At 39.9% G+C, this 24,341-nt stretch overlaps 2 protein-coding genes across 2 annotated transcripts; one reads left to right on the plus strand and one right to left on the minus strand.

The window, feature by feature from the left end:
- The first annotated feature begins 6,848 nt into the window (after positions 1-6,848).
- LOC146696582 (hydroxycarboxylic acid receptor 2-like) lies at positions 6,849-8,606 on the plus strand. The gene has a single exon (XM_085474134.1). The coding sequence runs from the start codon at positions 6,958-6,960 to the stop codon at positions 7,921-7,923; it is 966 nt and encodes a 321-aa protein (XP_085330260.1). The 5' UTR covers positions 6,849-6,957; the 3' UTR covers positions 7,924-8,606.
- A 2,537-nt stretch (positions 8,607-11,143) lies between these two features.
- LOC146696583 (kinetochore-associated protein 1-like) lies at positions 11,144-24,335 on the minus strand. Its single transcript, XM_085474740.1, has 23 exons — positions 24,279-24,335; positions 22,905-23,014; positions 22,545-22,761; positions 22,327-22,416; positions 22,065-22,230; positions 21,388-21,446; positions 21,058-21,274; positions 20,902-20,975; positions 20,572-20,782; positions 20,378-20,490; positions 20,205-20,260; positions 19,702-19,780; positions 19,493-19,617; positions 19,270-19,405; positions 19,065-19,160; positions 18,823-18,879; positions 18,457-18,511; positions 17,293-17,356; positions 15,166-15,295; positions 14,996-15,085; positions 14,367-14,521; positions 11,665-11,767; positions 11,144-11,529 (listed from the first exon to the last, which is right to left on the minus strand). The coding sequence occupies exons 2-23, from the start codon at positions 22,976-22,978 to the stop codon at positions 11,494-11,496; spliced, it is 2,403 nt and encodes an 800-aa protein (XP_085330866.1). The 5' UTR covers positions 22,979-23,014; positions 24,279-24,335; the 3' UTR covers positions 11,144-11,493.
- Between the last annotated feature and the right edge of the window lie 6 nt (positions 24,336-24,341).

The following is a 24,341-nucleotide window of genomic DNA, read 5'->3' on the forward strand; positions in this document are numbered from 1 at the left end:
ATTTCACAGTTTCAGACAAAATGTTCAGCAACAGATCAGTTCAGATAATCAAGACACACAAAAAATCGGAATCAGTTAGACACGCAAAAGCCTTCTAATGTTGTATGTTTTGTTTACGCTGAATTGTGCTGAGCACTAACTCCCGGTTTAAGTCATCGGTGCTGTTTCTTGATCTGTTGGATGTTCACTTTCTCCTCAGTCGACCACCACCAAGATAATCTCTGTGACAACAGACTGACCCTTCAGTTTCCGTTTCTTATTTTTATTTTTAGGATCTGCTCAGATCTCAGTGCTGCTCAATGTTGTCAGACTGGAATTTCATGTTCACGTAGAGTAGCACACATGTCTTATTCCCAGCTATGCAGTAAAAGAAACACAGAGGCTGATGGGACAACAGGAGATGGGAGACAAAAGGCCCCGCAAGCCATACTGGCTCTTTCACATTTTTTCTCCCTGGTGTAAACTCTGCACACACTGACGATATCTGAACTGACGAGCTGCAAGTCACATCCATGGATAATTACCGCGTGACATCTGTATGAAAGAATTCTGAGTAATGCACTGACATTATGACCGATGAGCTATGTGTGAATAATTAGATGAACTCTGGTGAAGGTCTGTGGAGGAAAGATGGGATAACTGATGGTAACTGTGCATGCCTCTATAAAGCACATTATATACAACAGAAAAGATAGTAATCATTAATAAAATTCTTATTAGTAATTCCTCACACAACATTTCTTGTGCATCAAAGAAACACTTCAGATGACGTAGTCTCTAAAACATGTACAGTTGCAGTCAAAGGTATTAATACACTCGTCACGGTCAAGATTGTTGGGGTAATTTTTTTTTTTCAAGATTTCTTTAAACAGTATTTGAAAGGATTGTACAGCATCTTAAATGACTAAGAAAAGCAAGAATTGGGTGTAACTTTAAATTTATTTGTAATTTTCTTTAATCCACACAGGGTCCAAGGATACATAGAGGCTAAGACATATACATAAAACCCCTTTTTATCCATATGGTAAATGGCCTGTATTTTTATAGCGCTTTTACTACCGGTAGTCCCCCCTCGGGACCCCAAAGCGCTTTACACACCCAGTCATCCACCCATTCACACACACATTCACACACTGGTGAAGGCAAGCTACAGTTGTAGCCACAGCTGCCCTGAGGCAGACTGACATACATAAAAAGATATAGTTAAATGTCCCTAAGCAAGCTGCACTTTGACCAGACACTTTTGGTAGCCAACAAGAAGCGTCTGGGATGATTCTGCTGCAAATCTGAATTCTCTTCTTTGCAAAATCGGTAAGGTTCAATTAAATGAGTGGGTTTCCTGGCACAGAACCGGCTTTTAAGCACAGTCTACAAATTTTCCATAGAGTTGAGGTCGGGGTTTGGAAAGGTCATTCCAGAAGTTTGCTGTTAACCTGCTTTATCTATTCCGAAACCAGTTTTGATGTGCATTGGGATCATTGTCCTGTCAGAACACCCAGTTGTGTCCAAGTTTTATACAATGTATATGCATGTTGTACAAAACCAAACATATCCAGAGCATGATGCTGCCACCACCATACTTGACAGCTGATACAATGTTCTCAGACTTGAAAGCCTCACCTTTACTCCTCTAAACATTGTCTTGTCATGGAGGCCAAACAGCTTAGTCTTTGTCTCATCTGACCATTAAACTTTTCTCAGGAAGGAGTTTGGCTTGTCCATGTGGAGAATTTTTGGCCAATCTTGAAGGCGTTTGTTTGGAACAGGGGCTTCTTTTCTTTGTCAGCAACCTCTGATTTAAGATTCACTTCACTGTGGTCAGTGATACTGGTGTTCCAGCAATTTCCAGTTCATGGCAGGTTTGACCTTCGATGGTTCCTGTATTGTTTCTAAACATCCCAACCAAAGTCCTCTTATCTGAGGGTGACACTTTTTCCAGACCTCAGCTAAGTGGTGACACATCTGAAAGACTTGTACCTGTGTACAACTGCTTGAACTGATGATCGGCAGTTGTTTAAAAACGGCTCCAAGAGACCTTCTGAACTTATGTAAATCCACAATTCTTATTCTTAGATCTTCAGTGACTTCCTTTGACTTCCCAATTGCTCATTGGAGTATTGGTCACTCCAGTGAATGCTGTCAAACAAACACTTTTTATGCTGCAAAGAGTTGTGTTGACCAGTTGTGGTCAGTCATGATCACTAATGAGAAGATAATAGGCCTTGGTCTTGTCAAGTTGAACTACATTGCAGAACCTTTAGCATGACTGATTAAAACCTTTGACCGTGTGTAGATCGTAGAAATACCAAAAATAAATTCAAACTTGTGGAACCTTGTCTTGTTTTTTTTTTTTTTAAGTAATCAAAGATCCTCTACAATTATTCATTAAAAGTCCAAAATTAACATGACATTCATGCCCATGATGAGTATGTTTCAACTTCTGACCTGTGTGCTGTATGCATTTTCAGATATTATCCACTAGATGGCAGCAGAGTTAAACATAGTGCCAGCGTTTGCGTCATAATTGTCCACTGCTGCTGATTATGGATGGGCTGAAACAAGGCGGCTTTTTGCCTGACTGTCAAATAACCCCTATGACGAAACCTGGTAATTCTCTACAACCAGATTCACATTAAAAAATGATGCAAGGTCAGACTGCTAATGACAAAAAATAAATAAAACACTGCAATACAGAAAAAAAGGACTGTTTCATTATACTCACTTTATCTTTTATTCAAAAAAAAAAAATTAAGTTTTGAATTTGTTCAGATTAATTTCTTTAATTAATTTGATTGTTACATTTTTACAACTAGCTCTTTGTTGTTGTTGTTGTTGTTGTTTTTTTAAACTTTCATGTTCTGTTTGAATTTGAGCTACTTTTGTTCAGGTTTTACCTTAATGAGATATTAGTTTCACTATGTGATAATATCATAAGATCATATGTATTTTATTTTGCTGAGCTCTAATGTGTAATTAATTTTAATTTCATTAACGTATCTTACAAAACTACAAAGGATCCAGCCAGTAAACTACAGTTACTTCTTACTTTTATTTCTCATTTCTTTTCAGTATTTTCTAAATGAAATGTATAAAACCTTTGAAATATTTTTCCTGGATTAAATTCACATAATTAATAATACTTAAAGTGTATAAATCTTGTCTCCCCAGGGTTAATTTATCACACAAGTCTGCTCACACCACCACCCACAACCCCTTTCCAACAGCGCTAGAAACAGATCACCCAGACTGTAAGACAGGACGTGACTAAGGAGTAAATGGGTACATTTCATCACCGCCGTGTTCACAACATAACCAAATATGAACAAAAGTACTTTGTTTCCACAGTAATGCTACAACAAATACACTTCTTACGGAACAGGCCCTGGAGTGCGTCACTGGTTTGTGTTAAGTTTTTATTTCTCTACTTTCTTCTGTTTAGTTTTGTACAGTTTATTTTCTTCTATCAATTCACTGCAACTTAGAAGTAATACTTACTTAGACGGCGTTTTCGCTCATGGAAAACGCAGGGTTCGAGTGTGCACAGCGAAAACAGACTTTCTAAAACGATGACGTATGTCAGTCATGTGATGCAGTCACGTGACCAATTAAACTAAGCTAGCGGAGGGCAGTTGTTTTGTTTGCTCTCAATTTTGACAGCCCTATTAAATATTAATATCAGTCTGTACATGCTCCAGATAGCTTTTCTTCAAATTCTTTAATTCTTACTCACTTTTGCAACTTTGTATTTTTGTGTTAATCGCAGAAACACCTCCACCTCATTGTTAGTCCATTTAAAAAACTCGATGCTTTTCCTCAAAATTTTGCCGCGACGTTTCAAAGAGAGGCAGGTCGAATCTTCTTGCGTTTCACGCATGCGCAGGACTGGAAAGTAAGCGTTTGCGGCCGTTTGAACGTGGACGCTCAACTCTGTGAAAATGACTGAAAGTGCTTTTGTGGACGCGGAGCGTTTTCGGACGAAAGCGCCGTTTTCAAATCTATCCGGGCTAGTGTGGACGTGACCTTAAATGATATCTTTGGGGCCTTGGTCACTAGCAGCCCAACCAGAGACTCGCAATTTTTCCCCATTTCTTTGTATCTACAAAAAAAATCCCAAAGATATCATAGTTTGATGGGCATAAAATAGTATTTTTACGCCAACGGGGCGATTATTAAAGGACCACTACACATGAAAGCAGCTAAAATTAAATGCTTCACTCCAATGTAAAAATGTTAGCCTACTTAGCAATGCAGCTAAATTATGTAAAACTGTAAGACCGTAAAGGTCCAAAATAACATGATTTGTTTAAGGATTCATACGTGACAGAGAGACGTGCTGACCTCTGCTATTTCAGCCAGTGGTGTTGTTATCAGTCACAACTGGAATTATGAACTCAATAAAGAACCGTCAGACTTTATTCCACCATGATATACCATCTGGGTTAAAATCTGATTGATCTAAAAAACATACTGCCAATGCAGTAAAAGCATATCTGGATAGAAAAACAGACTGGAACACTATCAGTCGTGCATTGGTCTCTCCAGTTCAATTCAATTCAACGTAATCTCCTACGACATTGGCGTCCACACATGTGGACAATACATTTTGGGTTGTCTAGACCAAAATACCAATTTTGCTCTACAAGGGCGTGACATCTACTTATGAGGACGTTGTAGTGCCACTGTTATTTTTGAAAAAAAATCAGGTAATTCTTTGTTTTTACATTTATCAGGTCCCAATTGTCATGGTCCGCAGTGGTTGGCTGAAATTTCCATTAGGCTCCTGAGCCTACCTGGGATCCGCCCCTGGGGAGGACCACCTCCTCCAGTTCCTGCGCACCTGGAGCCGATTGCAGGCAATCAAGCCAAAGTGATTTAAGCCTCACCCTGATGTTCATTCACTGCCAGTTTGTTTCATTGCTTTTGTCCTTGCCACAGTTCCAAGCCTAAGCCTAACTAATAAAATATTGTTAAACCGCCTGCTGTCTCTTGGCCATCTGCTGCGACTGGTTGGGATGAGGGGAGGAAGACAGGATAAAGACACACTGTGGAAGAGAGCAAGAGATTAATAATAACTAATGATTAAATGTAGAGAGGTGTGTAATCATGTAGCGAGTAAAAAAGAAACGCACACAAAGAAACAAATGGCTCATAATTCACTGACAAGAAAGCATCAGAAAATGAATGATCGGAAGACAAAGGCCATTTTTTCTCTGTGTGTACAGCTGGAAGTTGTTACAGCTCAGTTTCTCCCATATTTGTATTTCCACTTCTCGGAGCCCGGAGAACTATTCCTGAAGACTATTTCAAGAAATGACGAGAAAGCTTACCTAAGAGAGTTCTTTTTATTGAAGAATAAAAATGGTCAAACCAACAAACTCTATTTTAGACTTATGTGCTGTATTTCCGTCTATGTGTGGGCATGTCTCAGCCAGTCACTGACCCATTTTCCAGTTTTCGGAGCAAACTATAAAGGACATGAGACACGGCTCAAAACTTATATATGAAATAAAATGCTCCACTCTGTGACCTTTTGCACAGTTACCCTCCTCAGTGATGCAGCTTCATTATGCAAAATGTGTCCAGCAGTAAAGTTTTATCTGAAAGGTGCTAAATGACACAATTTGTTTAAGTATTCATAGTGAGGAAGAGACAGATACACCTCCGCCTTTTGAAAAAAACACAAAAAACCCCAACTCTGTCCAGGATGTGCAGAACATCATCTGACACGTTGTCCCCTCAGATGATATTTATATAGTTTCGCTTCATGAATCAATAAACGTGGGCTTCAGTACTTCACTACGCCACCGTGGCTCATTCCAGTACTGAACCTCTGTGAAAATAAAAAGATCTGAAACCTTTCGGACATTTCTCAGATTCTGTTTCATTAAGGACTTAAATATTATTATACAATATGTACAAGACGTAAGTACTGAATTCATTTACAACAAAGCATCAGAGAATGGATGATAGCCAATTAAAAACAAGTATCTTTCTGCGTGTACAGGTGGACGCTGTTAGCGGTCAGTTTAATGCGTCGCAGCTGGATGCAGACAGTTTTTCTCATATTTGACTTTGCAGATCGCCTTTGTTTTTTTTTCTGGTCTAATCTTATTTGGCACGTACTACCTGGTGTTAGGTAGCTTCATGAAAAAGGTGATGCAGCAGATGCAGGTTAAACACTTCTCCACAATGCATGCAACAAAGTGAAGCCTTTGTGTAAAATTTTTTTGGCACGTGGTAAATAAAACCAATGCGGTACAATGTGGCTTTTTATAATTGCTGAACTTTCTCACGCTAGCTGCACAGCAGTGGGTGATTGTCCCAGAATAAGAACTTGCTTATTATTATATTATTAGGATAATAAAAATAAATGCTAAACCTCCTGTACATAGAGAGTGCACAATAAAAACCAACACAGATCATTATCTAGTCTTTGTGATTCATGAGAAAAGCTTCTTAGTGGAGTGTGAAATAGTTATCTATGAAAGAGAGATTCTTCAGTTCTCCATGAAAGGCCCTGTGTGGACTGAGGTAAAGATGTGAGGAGTGCTTCATCACAGGCATGAGTTCCTGCTTATGTGCTCAGAGATTTGATTGAGTAGGACAGTTTTAACTGTGCAGCCATGCAGTGTGACAACATAAGGTTTATAAAACTCCAAGGATAAACAGCTGAAAATATTTCTGCATGCAGAGATGTGTAAAAGTGATTTTTTTGTTATCACCTTTATTTTTATTTCTTTATTTCTACAGAAATTTAACACCACCAAGACAGACAACTAATTGCTTGTTAACACCTAAAAAAAAAAAAAAAAAAAAGCAGAAGCATCAGGCTTCCGGGTAAAGGCTGAACCACATAATCACACTTTTTTTGCATTTGCATTTCCCTTTAAAGAGTACGGGCAGCTCCAAAGGAGTCGTTTCTTTTTGTGAAGACATCAAAGAGGCACGTAGCTCACGATGCGTTGCAGCTTCAATGGCACTCTGCTGATCAATGTCCTCCCTCCTCTGCTGATGACAGAGTTTGTCCTGGGAGTTCTTGGTAATGGTTTGGCTCTGTGGATCTTCTGCTTCCACCTGAAGCCCTGGAAAAGCAGCACAGTGTTGCTCTTTAACCTGGCAATGGCTGATTTTCTGCTCAATATTGTTTTACCTCTCCGTGCCAGCTACTATTTCGCCGGGATCAAATGGAAGTTTGGAAACGCCCTCTGTAACATCTGCCTCTTCATGCTGGCCCTGAATCGCAGCGGAAGCACCTTCTTCCTGATGGCCATCGCTGTGGACAGGTACATGCGTGTGGTGCATCCCCACCATCCCATCAACTCTCTGAGCGTCTCTAAAGCCATAATCGGAGCACTCGGGCTGTGGTTGATCACCACTTCAATGACTGCTCATGTCTTCTCTTTGTCACACATCAACACAACGTACTGTGAGAGCTTCATGATTGACACCAAGACCAAGGGTAATCTTTCCTGGCATAAGTTTGCATTTCTGTTTTCCTTCTACATGCCTCTGCTGGTCATCCTCTACTGCACATTCTGCATCGTTCGCAACCTGAAAGGGAGGCAGTTGGCCCAGCATGCCAAGATCAAGAAGGCCTTGTACTTCATCATAGTCGTGGTAGTGCTCTTCATCATTTGCTTCCTCCCAAGCAACTTCACACAGCTGGTGATCTGGATCAAGTCCTATAAATTAGCCGGTTCCTCTAACATGTGTTCTGAAATGGAAAACCTTACCATTGTATTTTACATCACCATTAGCCTGACCTACCTCAACAGCGTTTTGGATCCTGTGGTCTACTACTTCTCCAGCCCCGTCTTTAAGAGCATCTGCAGGAAGGCTCTTCATCTGCCTGAAACAGAAAATGCTGAGAGTACAGAGAAGAAAACCCGGGAAACGGGCTCCCAGTCGATCAGCCAGCTGTGATCACTAAACTGAGGAGGTATAACAAGCAGCTTCATAGCTAAAGGTTCAATTTAAAGTAAGTTTATCGATTCCATCATTAAGCTGTAAGTGCTAAAGCTATTTCATATTTACTATTAATTGCATTTTCAAAACATGGCAATTATGGAGTAAAAACCTCTAAAAGTCAAAAAACGATGCAGCTGTGTCTTCTATAGAGCCGTTTCTAGCTAAAGCAGTCTCACTCACACTTTGAAATAATAAGCTACACACTGGCACAGAAATCCTCCGAACTGAGTGATTAAACTTTTCATCAGTGAAAAGCTTTTTTCTTTTTTTTCCCCCAGCACATCACTTGCTTAGAAGCTATCACACCAATGCTGACTGCACTTTTCTAAATGTATTTGTCTTCCAAAACATGTACACGTTAAGACGTGTGAATTAAACAAAGATTATGTGAAATAAGGACATTTATAACCTCATCTGAATAAGATTTCTTTCTTTTGTCATGTGAAAACTATAATAATGAGAAACATACTGCATATATACATAATGTATAAAAGCTTTTATGCATGAGTTAAAAATATGGATATATATTAAGGCAACTTTGAATAAAAACAACAAAACTGTATGAATATGTATTCTTTGTCTTTTGCCAATGCTGTATGAACGTATGATAATAAATATAAGTTTATTGTCAACACTGAGATGTTGCCTGTTTTCTTGGAATCTTTCAGAAGTGGGCGATGAAGGAATCATAATGAAACTGCTGGCATTGCAGCAGTACAATATGAAGCACACTCCTCCTGGTTAAGATGGCTCAAAAATATCTCCCTGTAAAACAACAGGCACTGGAGTTTATAGCTGCTTTTAGGTGGCTGGGGTAGAAGGAGGGTACACCCTGGACTGCTTGCCAGTCTGTCACAGGGCTAACAAAGAGAGTCAGCTGTTCACACTCACATTGACACCCCTTTGTAATTTAGAGTTGACCTAAACCCACTAAAGTAAGTTTATCAATCAAAAAACGATGTTTGGACTGTTGCACAAAGATGGTGTATACCGAGAGAAAATGCAAACACCACGCAAGTGGTGGGTTTGAACCCAGGACCTCCTTGTCGTCAGGTAACAGTGCTAAACAACATATCAGTGTGCAGCTGCAACAGCAATATCAGTATGATGTAATGATAACTTCTTTAGGAATAATCTTTCAGGACATGCAGATATGGCAGATGATATATAAAATCCAGACCTATCACACAAATACTTGATACGAAGGAGAAGACAGATGTGTGCTCCACCTACACCGTTTTTCTAAATCTCCATGCGCTCTCCCAGATAGAGACACACTGAGGTTCTGTATCATCTCTTGAATTAGGAAACAATGGATTTAATGAAAGCCTGATTGTTCCTTAAGAGATTTTAAGCAATGAGCACAACCCTTAGAGAAAAATCTTTCACATGTATATTATCAAATCTGTTTGGTGCATTAATTTGTTTTCCTGGTATTCGGCACTCTATTGGGTCTTGTTTTTCTTACATGAAACTATTTTAACCAACTCACAACTGCAGTTTCACAACTGCAGCTAAAGTTGGGGAAGTACAATATCTGATGGCCTAGTTCAGCAAAGATGATTCAGACACTTTGGTTTCTGTGAATCGAGTTTATAAATATAACTTTATGACACTTGATCTGTCCATTCTGAGAAACAAGCCATTTCTTCTCATTTAATTCACACGCAGCTAAAATTATGGTTCTTGTGCAGCTTAAACAAGTCCTTGAATCATTGAAAACACATAAATGATACAAATTGCATTTAAAAACATGCATTGGTTTATATATCTTTATATAATGTTTTCTGAGGGGCAACAGTTTGAGTGTATAAACACATATTTAATCTCATATTTCTCAGACCTTTTTGCATACATGAACACAATCTGTAGAACACTATGCAAAAGTCTTGATCCACCCCTCAATTTAAAAAAAATCTTTTGCAGAAAAATGCATCCACCGATTTATTGAAGCAGAGTCTGGTCTTTCTTAGACAAGGGAGTCTGTCAAACTGTGTTAGTATATTGACCTTTCTTTGATTAAACTGAAAAAATAGGAACAAATTCTTAGTTTTTGCTTCTAGTAACAAAGTCCCAAAAGATACAATTTAAACATGGTTCTTTGGCAAGTTGTCTATAATGCTAGGGCAACACTGATTCATACCTTGAGTTAGGTTCCTTGAACAAGGACCGGACTAAATCTGGACACCAGTTTCACATAATGGCCATTTTAGATGAAAATGAAACCGTCATTTTAACACAAAGCCACGCAGAGAATACAAAGTCTTCCGTTTCCCATGAGGCAAGTGAGTTTGAAAAGGAAGTCTCGTGACGTTAATTTAATGCGCTCCTCTCTGGGAACAGATGAGCTTTATAAGTCCATTTAAGGGCACACCATGTGTGGCTAAACCACTAACAAGTAAACTTGCTGAGCGTTCTTGATGGGCAAACGTGATACATAATCTCTGCACACTTGAATGAGTGACAGCTGCAAAGGAGAAGAAAAAACTGGAGGACCAAAATGTATAAATCTTTTGAAAAATTCAGAATGGATAAAGTTCAGCTCGGATCGGTCTCACTGTGAGTGCACACTTCCTCTCAAATATCACACAGTCACTTCTAACAGCGAGTGACGGGAAGTAGTCCATCAGAAACAAGACCAGTGTTTAAAAAAAAAAAAGTTGATGAACCAAAGAAGTACGACTGAGATAAGGAAGCTGTTTCATATAAATGTGAAAGTAACAAGTATTTAAAAAGAAAACAGAAATAACTTTAGGAAAATGTGAGCACAGCAAGTAGGTCCCGCGTTCGAAACCACCATCTGGTCGGGACCTTTCTGGGTGGAGTTCATATTTTCTCTCTGAGTACTCCGGCTTCCTCCCACAGTCCAAAGACATGCAGTTAGTGGGGTTAGATTCTAAACTGCCCATCGGTGCAAATGGTTGTCTTAGCCCTGCGTCAGATTGGTGACCTGTTCAGGGTGAACCCTGCCTCTCGCCCTGTGGGAGCTGGATGACCGAGTTTGGTGTGGAAGAACTTGACTCCCATAAATCCCATAAACACCTCTAAATCTTTTACAAAGCCTTTTCAGAAGAGTTGAAGTTATAGCTGCAAAGGTTCGGCCAACATCGTATAAAATTCCATGAAGTAAGATTGGTTTGTTCCTTAATGTGTGTGACGGCAGATGAGCTGATACTTTTGGCAACACAGTGTACATCATTTATTAGGATTACTGCTCCTCTTTCTTTTAGAACCGATGTGCGACAGTACTTTAGCTTCAAAATATTGTACAAAGTGTGGCTGTGCAATGAAAATCAACAGTTAAACTCAATACACATCCTAGGAAACAAACTTGGAGTTACAGTGGAAAATAAAAGTTGACATGTGATCTGCTGCTTCTAAATAGCTCATCTCCACAGTTTTCATAAATGAATAGTTTATTCAAATATTACAGCTGAAAGATAAATGTGAAGTGCAAATACTGCATCTCAGCCTAAAGCAGACCAAGGAGGATTATATAAACACGGCTGAAGCAACAGTGCTGGTTCATCTCAATACTCCGTGTTGCATGTTAAGAAAGTCCTGAAAAACAAATGAAATCATTAATGCACACAGGTGAAGTGCTTTTAGCTAATAAAAAGAAACTTCTACTTCACATCAAACATGTGTAGCCTTTACGTTCCACTAAACTCGGCCCAAGATATCGACTTCAGTTACCTTCAGGCAGCTGGATGACAACGAGCCATTTGTCAGGGTTTTCCCTCGCTGACGCTCTCTGTGTTTCATGTACTCACGAGCGAGTGATTCAGCATCATCATGGCTGCAGGGAAGATTGAAGAGCACAGACAACTAAAGTCATGCAACTTTAACCGGTTTAAGACATCTGTTTCTAACACAGTTCTAAGTGCGAGCATTTAAACTAAACTGGAAGCAAAAATCTGAATTTCGAGCTACAACCTGAGACTGTAGGATAACATTAAGAGTAAGTAAGAGTAACAGTAAGAGCTAGCGTTTTTAAATAACAGCCAGTCTATGACAACCTCTTCCAGTTAAAAGGTTTGAGATATGAAGACAAAATAAAAAAAAAAATAAAAAAAATGAACAAACTGAGCCAAAATGCAGTGTGTGAAAACCTGCTTTCATTTCAATTGAGAGGCTAAGTAGCAGCCAGGTGCTGCTAATCAAAAGCATTTGATTAAATGACCATCAGCAGATATCAGCACCTCTATGAAAGCAGATGTTTTGGCAGTTTGCAGGTCAGGAGTATTCAGGATTCACCATTAACTTAGTATATCAAAGTATTCTAGAGTCACAACAGCTGAAGCCAGAATAATGGGCCTCATTTACTAATATTTGGGTGGAAATGTTTTTATCATGCGCAACAAATTAGTTTGCATGCAAAATTACAGTCAGATTCAGAAACCTGCAAACTGGCCTATTTTATTCTCACCACTGTGGGTATGTTAGTAAATCAGAATAGTTCAAAACCAGCAGCCTTGTGGGAGCCCCATATAATTTGCCTATTATCTGCGCACTTCCCCGCCATGGCTTCTCAACATAAGTGAACACACTTAGCTCCAAGTGAAGAGAAAGTGGTGACGATGTTATAAGACAGAATCCTGCACCTCTGAGGCAAGAAACAAGAAGAAAGTCTGACCATATAAAATTAAATAACAGTGTCTGGATGCTGAAAGAGGAAGCCAGAAGAGACCAAAGAAGTTTCAAAAATAATAAATAAAATAAGCACGCAGGCCTGAAATAACAGAATATAATTTCTCCTGAGAGATTCCCACCAAAGTTTGGAATCAAAGTTGACATAAAAACAAAATACCACAAGGAATAAAAAGATTAAAACAGGTGGAGGCTGAGGAACCATGTGATCCATCAGCCCCACACGAGAACCTCGCGAGCTTCGGGTAGTGACTGAAAGAATCGGATGCACAAATAAGCTTCCACCAAAGGGTGGCTGTGCTTCCCCTTGGCGATAGTATTTTGTTTTCTTCACGTGCCTTTTTTGTAGTCCTGAGCATTTTGTGGCTTAATGCGTTTTAGAAAGCTATGAATAAAAACCAAAATTCAATGATAATTGCTAATGATTGTTAGTAGTAGTAGTAGTAGTAGTAGTAGTAGTAGTAGCAGCCTTACTCATTTTACAGATTTGTGTTCAAATTCATAAGGCAGCCAGGTGTTTGTTGTACGTATGTTTGGTCAGAGGAACTGACCTAAACTAAATTTGTTCCTAAAATACAAAAATATTGATAAATCACAGATTTGTGCATATGCACTGTGAATGAGTAAATGAGGCCCAATGATCCCAAGCACTGCAACAAATCTATGCTGAATGGTTGAAATAGAAAAACACCAAGATTTTGCACTGATCCGGTTAAAGAGCAGACCTCATCCTGATTTAAATGCTGTGGTCAGATCTTAAGACAGAACATCTGCAAACCTCAATAAACTGAATTAAAAAATGTGCAATTCACTTGTATTTTTATTTTTATTCCTATTTATTCTATTCATCCCCTTCGTATATTTTATTTATATGTCTCTGTATTTATATATATATATATATGTGTGTGTGTGTGTGTGTGTGTGTGTGTGTGTGTGTGTGTGTGTGTGTGTGTATATATATAATATTCTGTAACTCTAACTTCTGTTGGTGCTGTGCTTTTGGAAACCGAATTTCCCAGAGAAACCCACCCGAGGGATTAATAAAGTTTTATCTTATCTTATCTTCTTATCTAAAACCAAACTCAATGTTCGGATAAAGGTACAAGCAAACAGAATCACGGGGTGTAGTTAGTTTTCACATGCAGCGTCTGTGTTTTCTTTTTTCTCAATAAATGATGAACTAGCGTAATTATGTTGTGTTGTTGTTCATCTAACATTGTATCTAAATAATTTTAGAACCTGGGAACGACCAGATAATTTAAAAATTGTGCACTGATGCGTAAACTCTTAGACTTGAAAGAAGGTGGTGTGCTCGTTTTTCACACGACTGTGTGGTACTGTATCCCAATAACTTCCTGTTTTAAAAAGCTGATGTTTTTTTTCCTGTGCAAGTCTGAGGCCCATGGTGAAATTGCAGATTGGGGATCTGGCCATTACAGATCAATGCAGAGGAGGCGTCTCAGTGCGTGGTTATAGACTGGATTTTTATGTGTATAATAATGAAAGCTTTAGATCACAGCTCATAGATATCATAGGCACATGTAGATCATTGTTAGTCTCCTTCCATTTATATGAGGGTTGGAAGGACAGGTACCCGCTCTTTATATCCTTGTATGGATGATTACATCAGGTTTTAGACTTTTTAGATCACAGCACTATGCATCAGTTTATTGTTGATGTTTTTAAACCATCTCTATAGAAAAGTTTTTGTTGCTTTCCTATGAAAGGTTGAGCGGTGTGAATCTCACCAGTTCTGGCTGATCAGATAGTCCACCAAATCTTTCACTTGGTTAGGCTGCCCACTTGATACTATGAGCTGCTTCAGATGGCTGAAGTGTTTCGTCTTCAGCAGTTTCTGATGCTGTCCATTCTGGCTGATGAAAGTTAACACAGTCTCCCTGACCTGATGGATCATTAAGAAAATTAAGTCATGTAGTATAAGACATTAAATATATATAACATAATATACTCTATAATTTTGTTTATATGAGAATCACAATGAAGAATGCAGATGAATTTCATTTCATCAGATGTTACAAAACAGCAAATCTGCTCACGTGAAGATTGGGTTTATTTCTGTGTTTGGTTAGCAACACTGTTTTTCCGACAAACAAAAAAATATCTTTCATAATTTCACACCATCTTATCAGCTGATCAGACTTCCTGTTTAACAGTTTTAAGGAGTGTGCTGATACTCAGAAATATTAATGTCTAAAAAATAAAAAGAATTCTATTTTTAAAATATATTTAGAACCAAAGAAAGATTAAATGAAATGACAATGTAGCTGAAGTGGACATTTCTAAATGAAAGTAAAATGTGGTAACAAGTGTTAAAGGCAGTTAAATCTGTAAGCAGTGGAAAGACGTCACATCTAACCTGTGAAGGAATACCAGCGAGTTCCCCGGTGTTCATAAGCTCGTCCACCTGCTCCAGCACGGCGAGCGGGTTGCAGACAGACAGGAAACCCTGCAAACAACAACAAAAAAAAGAGTCAGAGCCTAAACTACACGTTTACTTCTCACATGTATTTAAATGGATGCACTGACCTGGACCTGCTGCTCCTTCTTACTAGCACAGGGAATTAGAAGGAGCGTTCCCAGGGCGAAGGCTGGCAGATTGAACTGTGCAAAGCGATTGGCAATTCCGATCAAATCCAGATTCAACAGAAATGGGCACCTCGGGAGGGAAAAGCAATGGCGAGACATTAGGAGTTAAGGTGAAGATTAGATGAAGCATTACTCAGGTCTAATACTAATTCAGAAATGAATCAGACGGAAGTAGTGTGTTTATAAACTGTCCAAAATATTAAACGAACACTTAGAAAACACAATGGGGAAGGAATTATGCTGGACATCCATCCATCTATCTGTCTGAAATGGACTAGGTAATATGTTAGAATAGGCAGAATGCCACATTCAAAGAGACCCTGAAAATCAAAGTAAAAAAAATCAATAAAAAAAAGATGCAGCAAGTTAGTCCAGTTTTCAAAGATTTCACTGCAGCAACTCAGAATGGCACTCAGTAGTTTGTATGGCCCCCACAAGCCTGAATGCATGCCTGAAAATATCATAATGCGCAGCATAACGTTCTCCACCGCTGCTCCTGACATTTTCACATGCGTCTCATGTCCACAGGGTGAAGCTGGTCTCATCTTTGAAAAGCACAGTGCACTAGTGGTGGACCTGCCAGTTCTGGTATTCTGTCCAGCTCTTCTAGATTAACTATCTCTCTCTTAGAATCTCCATGCTCTTGAGACTGTTGTTGGACTACCTGTGCACTCTCTCTGCAAGGACCAGGTATCACCTCATGTTTCCAGTAGTGACGCTGACACCAAATGAAAAACCAGTCAGAAAAAATAAGGGAAAAATGTCAGTGGACTCCACCTATAAAACCATTCCCTTTTGGAGGCTGTCTCATTGTCGGACCCTGTAGTGCACCTGTTGTTATTGTGTGTGGATGCCCTCAAAGGGCAAAAGACCACACAAAGGGCAGAACAGGCAGTGACCTCATTAACTGCTGACTCAAAACAATCCACCTACATTCAATATCAACTTTCATTATTAATATCTTATCTAAACTGAGAAAAACATATATACAAGTACATGATATTGCAGTTTAGACCTACATCACTGCATTAAGAACAAAACACAGCCTTTTACACTCATTCACTGTGATGATGTCATGTGTCATGAAACTGTTGTTCTTCTGAATCAAATCATGGCTGCTGATGTGAAAACACAGCATACAGATGTGCCCCAATTCCTGGTTCTGACTGGTTTTAGTCAGTGATGGCATTGGAAATCTATTTATTGAACACAAATGAACTACACACGGGTTCAGTTTACTGCATTTTTAAGCCACTTGTCTCAGAACACCAAAAAAGCTAAAACAAACAAACAAACAAAACCCTAAGCATGTATAAGATCATTGGTGCTACAGCTGACTGAAGCTGACTGAGTTACTGGCACCCTGGATGCCTGCATGCATCTGCTGCAGCAGCCTTGCATTTCCTGATCGTTCTCAGAAGAAATCTGACTGCACTGAGGCACCGGGATGAGGTGCTCCAACCAGTACTTGTACCATTCTTGCAGCAGCACCACATCCTGTTTTAGCAAGACAATACCTGTCCACACAGGACAGGTCTTTGTGGATCAGGAGCATATCCTGACATATCCCTAGCTTACTTATTTCTAATATGCCACCTACTGAACATACAATTTTTTCAAGGCAGGCACAACCGGTGACTATTCATTGACTGTACTCAACCAGTATGGAAGAGCAATTCTTCAACACTTGTACCATCAATGCACAGATGCACAACAGCATGCATCGTGTCCACAGGAGGTCATACCTCATTTTAGATCTCTTGTTTGAGCTTCTATTATAGTTGATGTATAATGCCTATTTAAAAACACTTGCTGACCAGTATATTTTAAGTGTGAACACTTTATATAGTCTTATCGAGTATTTGCATCTTTATCTACGTGCAAGGCCTCTTTTGTTTTTGTAGCACAGCCAGAGTTTTCAAGTCCTGATTGAAAAAGTTGTATCAAGATTTATTTTTGCTTTTAAATTAATAAAGAGTGTACGCACAGTATGCTGCCCTATTCAAACACAAGAAGTCCATGAAAGAATCAGTTTGGTGGTTATAGCTGAATGTGAGTGAGGCATACTTGAGGAGGAGAACAAATGTCCTGTAGAGCATCGCCTGCTGATCTGGACTCAGAGGAACAGAAGCTGGTGCCAAAAAATAAGAACAAACAAACAAACAACTGCATTTAAAAGAAGAGCTGAACAGAGAAGAGCACACATGCATCATCAACTTTAAAAGGCTTCATAGGAAGCAGTTAGCTAGTGAAGTTACTATCAGGGAACTTATACTCAGTGACAGCATACCGTCATGTCCACATTAATGATCTGCACTGACCCTGCTTCAGGTAATCATCCCTACCATCCTCTATAAAACAGTAGTACTGTACAGATGAGCACATCTGTCAGATTTAACTCACATAAGTCTGTATTATTCTTGCAGCTGTTTCTCAGATTTGCCTAAACCTGTTATTTCTCAATGTAATTTGCACTACTCTCTTAGAGAGCTGACATGTTTCTCTTCTTTAAGTTAATCCAAGTTTTTTTTCCTTTCTTTAAAAAAAAAAAAAAATCACTGTTGCATATATAATTTCTTTTGCCCTTATACTTATTTTAGTACACCCCATTATCAGCTTTGCCTCAGAAACAGCTCACTTGTATGAAGTGGCGTACACAGCATTATTTGTTGTTAGATCTGATCAAGCCTGTCTTGGTTTTGGGGAATTGCTTATGGGTGGTTTCGAAATTCTGATGCTGAAAGGCTTAAGAGAAAGACTTCTCGAAAACGTTTAAAGCAGCAAAATAAACTTCAGCTCCTACTTTTCTTCTTCGGTTTTTTTTATTTTTATGAACCTGCATTAAAGCCCTTACTCACGAGTCTCATTATTCTGACTTTTCAAGGGGAAGCTGTGGCTCATAAGGTAGAGTTATTAACCCAGTCTTTTACTGACCACAGCTCATGATGGGCAGTCCTACCTCATACATGCCTTTCTGTTATTGGGTTGCATTGCTGTAACTATACACAAAGCCTAAAGTTGCACCACTCTTGCCAAAACATTTCAACATAAAGTAATTTTTCATCTTTTACTTGCCAATGAAAGAGGAACAAGACACATGTAACTTGTTTGTACAAGTCTTAAGCCTGCAGGGTGAACAAGTTTGGGGCTAAAGCTTCCAATATGAAGAAAGTGGATATCTGAACATCAACGAGCACCAAGACAAGCAAATTTCAGTCATTTGCGTCGTACCTGAGACAAAAGGTGCCAGTATCATGCTCCTCCAGGTCCGTGAGAAACTTGAAATCTGTGGAGCACAAATAAAATAATTACTCGTTGTCAAACTGGAAAGTTATTTCTGGCACCGGACATCCTGTGGTGCAGTGGTTAAACCGTGCTCTACCAAATGCAATGCCACTGCTTTCGTTCCAACAAACACATAAACACACACATAAACAACCAAAGCCGATGCTCTGCACAAATGTCTGAGCATCAACTCCAGTGCTGCATTACTGTAAAGACATTAGGCATTTATGGTTTATGACACTTTAGAGAAAATGGTTTTACAAGTGAAAAAAATGCCTTTTTTCAATTCGTGAAATAAAAGTGATGAATTACCTCCCACAAAGCTGGAACAGCCACTATTGCCTCCAATACCTTCTGGAGGTGGCTGATCTGAGGAAGAGAAATATTTACATTCAGGTGTTACTTCCGAAACACAACCCAGCTTCTATTTAGGAATAATGTATTTATGGATCTTCAGCTTGAAAATATTTCCAAGTACTGGAGAAAAAAACCCCTCTCATTTTACGCTACTTGTTTTTTGGGTCTTTGAATAAAAGCGTGATGCACGTTCTCACCAGGTTGAAGCCGAGCAGCTTCTGAAGCAGGTTGTTCCACAGCTGAGGGTCGTAAATCTGGTACTCCAGGCACAGGTCTGCCACCAACCGCACAGCCTGAAAGGATAAAAGGTGCTTCCGGTTTTGTGTCTGACATTTCTAACCCAATGAAGTAAAAGTGAGGAAACAAGCTGGGATAATTTGAATGTTGTCTGTGAGAAAGTACCTGAGGCTCATGACTGTGGTTCTTCCAAAGCCCTTTAACTAAACCCTCTTTGGGACTACTGAGGAAGGACTGAACTGTGTACGGGATGTTTAATGCTTCCAGTTGTGAGACAAAGATGTAACACTTCAGGTAATATCTGCATATGAATAGAAACCAGAGAAACATTAGTTACTATAGACCTACAGGCCATACAGGTACCGTTTAACTTTTAATGGATTCTTACGGGATTTTGGTGATGGGGATTTGCAGCTGAGCCTCCAGAATGGGTGCATCAGCGAGGCGGACGAGACAGAGTAGCGCTCGAGTCCGATGGCAGAAGGTCAGACGAGGCCCAGATGTGCTAAGCGGCTAGAGAAGGGAAATCAAACACAGATTTAGTTGGATTTTCCCCCCATTATTGCTTTTGTTTTGTTTTTTTCCCTTTAAACGCACCCAAGTTTCTGCAGTTAAGATAGGGCTCAGATGACGGACGGCATCTTGCATCGAGCAGGACTCCAGCATGTACACCACCCTGTAAGCATTAAAAACACAGTGAGTAGAATGACTACGCCAGTGGGTTCTCAACACAGAGCCAGAGAGAATTTAGAGCAACCAAGAAATCTTTATTTCATTCATACTGCAGATGCATGCAACATCTGTGGGCGCTGCTAAAGGCTTTTGTAAGAAAGAAAGAAAGAAAGAAAGAAAGCACTCTGTAAACAGTAACTGATATCTTAGGGTTGCACTTGCATGTCTGCGGCTGCTCTGTCGTACATGTGAGCTTTGAGGTCTCGATCTGTGGTTGCCTATGAGGGCAGAGTTGACAGCTGAGCAGAAGACACACTGCAGTGTCACTGCTAACATCCTTTGTAACTCAAAGGTAAACTATCCCGTTTTAACGAATTATAATTAAGAAAAAAGAAAAGTAGTAAGAATGGAAAAAGTGACTGCGCTACCTCATCAAGTCTGGGTCCTCCTCAATGTTGCTGACACAGTCACTATACCCAATATCCTAATTAAATAAGAAGAAAGAAAAAAGTTTAGTTGCACTAAACACACAGCAGCAAATCTGATAACACACAAAACAATAAAAAGGCAGAGAGATAAGATAAAGCTACGACTGACAAACCTTGACCACAGCCGGGCCCGTCTTGCAGATCCATTTTTCTAACAACATGGTACGGATTTTTAGAAGATCCACATTATTGACTGTGGCTATTTCTTTAACTGCACCATGTATATCTGAGAAATAGAGAGACCTGGTTATATATTTAGGGAAAAAGCGAGCATTCATTTACCTACTGCGTTGATAAGTGTGCTCACCTGGATACGTCTGACCTCCTGACTCTTTGTAACGCTGTTCCACACTGCTGTGCTCGTACAGGGCCATTATGAGCCTGCCTGGCAGCCCAGACAGCTTCATCAGCTCTGGGCTGTTCAGCTGACTGGATATTAAAGTATTCTCAGTGGCTGAGCGCTGAAACTGTAGCTTCAGCTTGGACAGAAAGGTGTCTCCTCTGGCCCGTGCTACCTCCTGTGTGAGGTCAGAGGAGGAGAAGGAGAGGAAAAAAAAAAAATCATCAACTAATGTGTAAAAAACTTTTTAGATGGGCATTTGAGACATTTCAGAATGTGAACAATTCAAAGACTGACATCAAGGTGTGGATCCTTTAACCAAGTGTCTCCAAGTGCCAAACAGAACCTGAGTGACTGTGTCTTCTCATAGCCTGTAGAGAAGAGGAAACAGCTAAGTGCATCTATACAAACACCCCTCACAGTCCAGCGTAGAGTCAAACGTGCAGCTCAAACCTGGCGGAAGCTCCTGGGTTATCTTGTGGGCCGTGGCAGCAGCCCACTCCGGGCTTTGGATACATTTGATGTACTTCATCATAGTCTTCGCCACCTTGAAAGTCTCCTTGTTTTGACAATGCCCCTGACCCATTTTCCTTTGCTCTAAGATTAACGGCTTCATTTTCTTCTCAAAGACATGGTTTGCTGCTGACATGTAGAGCTTGTCAAGGCTCACCTGTGGAGCAACAGGATGGTTTTAACAGCCTAAATTACCTCATTTTATGAATAAAAGAATATTTTCTGTGATTAAACAGACTAAGGCCGTGGTTTAGATTAGCGTGGCTTTACCTTCATGAGTTTGCTAATCAGCAGAAGTGTGGGGAAGGTCTCCTCGCTGAGCTCAGGACCTAAACAAAGAAGAATATTTTAACTTCATCAGTTTTAAACCATCTCATCAACTCTACCAGTATACTTCTGTCTGTAACTCAAAAGGCTTTTAATGAAAAATGATAAAAACTTTGTTGGAGTGTAGAGTGGGGTCATGTTAACAATCCATTAAAAATTGGCTTAAGTCAACCAAAGCCTTTGAACTATAATTCTTAAATTTTTGGTGTGTTTCACTTTTGACCTCTGACCTTATTTGACCTGGAAGAACAGGCCAAACCTTAATAAAATGTCTTTAAAACTATGATTAAAGAGAATGAGCTACCTAGTTAGTTAGAAATATACTGTATTGTAATATTATATAATAAGCTTAAGTTATTGATGTCCACTTACAATACAATACCCTTAAAAGTAAATACTGACCACAAATGGAGCTTTTTGCTTCTGGTCTATGATAATTATTATTTTAAAAGTAATAGATGCCAGTGTGCAAACATGTTCACAGTTCAGGAGAAGTGCTGAAATTACTTCCTTTTAGACAACACCTACATTATAACAACTTTCTACCACTGCAGATGTGATGAAGATAAGTTTATGAGCATTAATACTGAGGTGTGAAAAGGTAACAGTGGTTAACTTACAGATAATCTTCCAGTAATGCTTGGTCTGCATAAGTAGGTGGAAGGGAAGTCTGCTGCTGGAAAGGGGGTTTGGCAGCAGACCGGTTTCGAGAAGATGCGTGTTCTCCACGTCTGTGGGAGGAGAGACTCGCGTGTAGGACTTCAGATGCTGCAGGAGACCCATCGCCTGTGGGTTTAAAGTCAAATGTTTCAAGTCCCAACATTTCATTTTGAACACAGTGAACTACATAGGCTTGAATATGCCAGTGTGTTTGGTTTTTACCTGACCCACAGAGAGGCTGGTCACGTTCTCATCTGCAGCCTGTATGATCTTCAGCACCACTTCTATTCTCTCGTAGTTGTATGGGCTGAGCTGTATGAGAGGAAACGTTTTACAGATCAGCTCAACAGATTCTTGTAGGTTGGAATTTTATTTTTTTAATGTTTAAAAGTCTTAAAAACAGATAATTTTAGCGTATACTACATTTTAAATACAAAGACCTTGAATATGGCAGCACAGAGGTTGTCTGTGAGCTTGCTGGTGTTGTGTAACATTGGGATGATCTGCAGGACTCGATCCAGCGTGTCAGTGTGAGACAGAGGTTGCGCCTCCTCCTGACCGACAGCTGGATCACCTGCACCTTCCTCATCCTCCTGGAGCAGCAGTAAGGTGGTAATGTACTGGTTGATTACACTATCATGGTCCAGATTGTAGGTGCTGCAGAAAGGAAAAAAACAACTTTTAGCATAGCTGAGCGTGACACATACATGCACTCCAAGACAGGGTGGACATTTAAACACAGTCCAGACACATTTGTCCAACATGTTAGATGGTCAAAAGCGACAACAGGAGGAGCTGACCTGCAGTACTGGAGGATAATGTCTGGGGTGATTCTCTTGTTTTTCACTAAAACAGGGATCAGAGTGCTCTTCATCTCAGACCGCTGACGGAACACTGGCTGGATTGATATCTGGGAGAGAGACGCACAATAACAGATATGAAGTGACACAAAACAGGGAGAGAGAATGAAATACACAAAAAATTAAACAAATCTTTATAGACCTACACTGCTCAAAAAATTAAAGGAACACTTTTAAATCAGAGTACATTAGGTCAGTTTAGTAGGGGGGGAGTTGTTAAGTAGTTTCAGCTGCTTTGGTGTTATTAAAATTAACAGCAGGTGCACTAGTAGGGCAACAACCCCCACATTTTCCCTCTCCTCGTCTTTTCTGACTGTTTTTCTTTTGTTGCTAGTTTTGCATTTGGCTAGCGTCAGTGTCACTGCTGGTAACATGAGGTAATACCTGCACTCTGCAGAGGGTGCACAGGTAGTCCAACTCCTCGTGGATGGCGCATGCATATGTGCCAGTGCCAGAAGGTTTGCTGTCTCCAAGAACAGTTTTAGTAGCATGGAGGAGATTCCAGGAGACAGACAGTTACTCTAGTAGAGCTGGACAGGACCATAGAAGGTCTTTAACCCAAAAGCAGGTTTGAGCACTGCCAGAGCTATAAAATTACATCCAGTAGGCCACTGGTGTGAATGACTTTGATTCGCCTGAGTGCACAATGTTCTCTACTGGGCGCTGTGCTCACTGCCTGGCACCATAGAGCCTGATTGGTATTAGCTATGAATACCAGAATTCAGGTCCACCACTTTTCACAAATGAAAGACGGGTTCACCCTCAGAACATGTGAGAGAAGTGAAAGGGTCTGGAGAGGGTAAGGAGAGCGTTAAGCTGCCTGTAACATCGTTCAGCATGACCAGTTTGGTGGTGAGTCAGTGATATGCCTGCGGAGGAAAATCAATGGAGGGAGGCAGAGACCTCTACAGGCTAGGCAGTGGTATCCTGATTGTCATTAGGTATCAGGATAAAATCCATGTCCCCGTGGTGCAGTGGGTCCTGGGTTCCTCCTGGTGCATGACAATGCTCAGCCTCATGTGGTGAGGCACAAGCATGTGGGGGCCATACAAACTGCTGAGTCAGCAACTCAGAGTTGCTGCACTGACATTTTTGCAAAATGGACTTTGATTTTGGGGCTGTCTTTGAATTAATATTGATCAAACATAGCGGCATCCATTCATATGTAACACATTATCTAGTCCATATCACTGTAGATATCAGCATGATTTTCCCATTGAGACCTGATGTGTTTTCTAAGTATTCCTTTAATGTGAGCATTGCATTTATTCAGACCAGAGTACCTTTGACCACCTGATTTAAATACTTCATTACCTCCAATTTGCCAAGCTTGATTCCCCACTCAGCATCAGTGATGACAGAGAGAAACCTCCTCTG

The sequence above is a fragment of the Copadichromis virginalis genome, linkage group LG12, assembly GCF_057382275.1.
Source record: "Copadichromis virginalis isolate Kocher_CV1m ecotype Utaka linkage group LG12, C_Virginalis_male_GT1.1, whole genome shotgun sequence".
NCBI lineage: Eukaryota > Metazoa > Chordata > Actinopteri > Cichliformes > Cichlidae > Copadichromis > Copadichromis virginalis.

What these genes read in the sequence shown, in the direction of transcription:
- LOC146696583 (XM_085474740.1), bottom strand. Translation starts at nt 22,978, where the DNA reads ATGAAGAGCACTCTGATCCCTGTTTTAGTGAAAAACAAGAGAATCACC. An exon ending in GAGGACCCAGACTTGATGAG is followed by an intron (nt 19,781 to 20,204) that starts GTAGCGCAGTCA and finishes TAATGCTTACAG; the next exon opens with GGTGGTGTACATGCTGGAGT. An exon ending in TATCTGATCAGCCAGAACTG is followed by an intron (nt 11,768 to 14,366) that starts GTGAGATTCACA and finishes TCTTCCCTGCAG; the next exon opens with CCATGATGATGCTGAATCAC.
- LOC146696582 (XM_085474134.1), top strand. Translation starts at nt 6,958, where the DNA reads ATGCGTTGCAGCTTCAATGGCACTCTGCTGATCAATGTCCTCCCTCCT.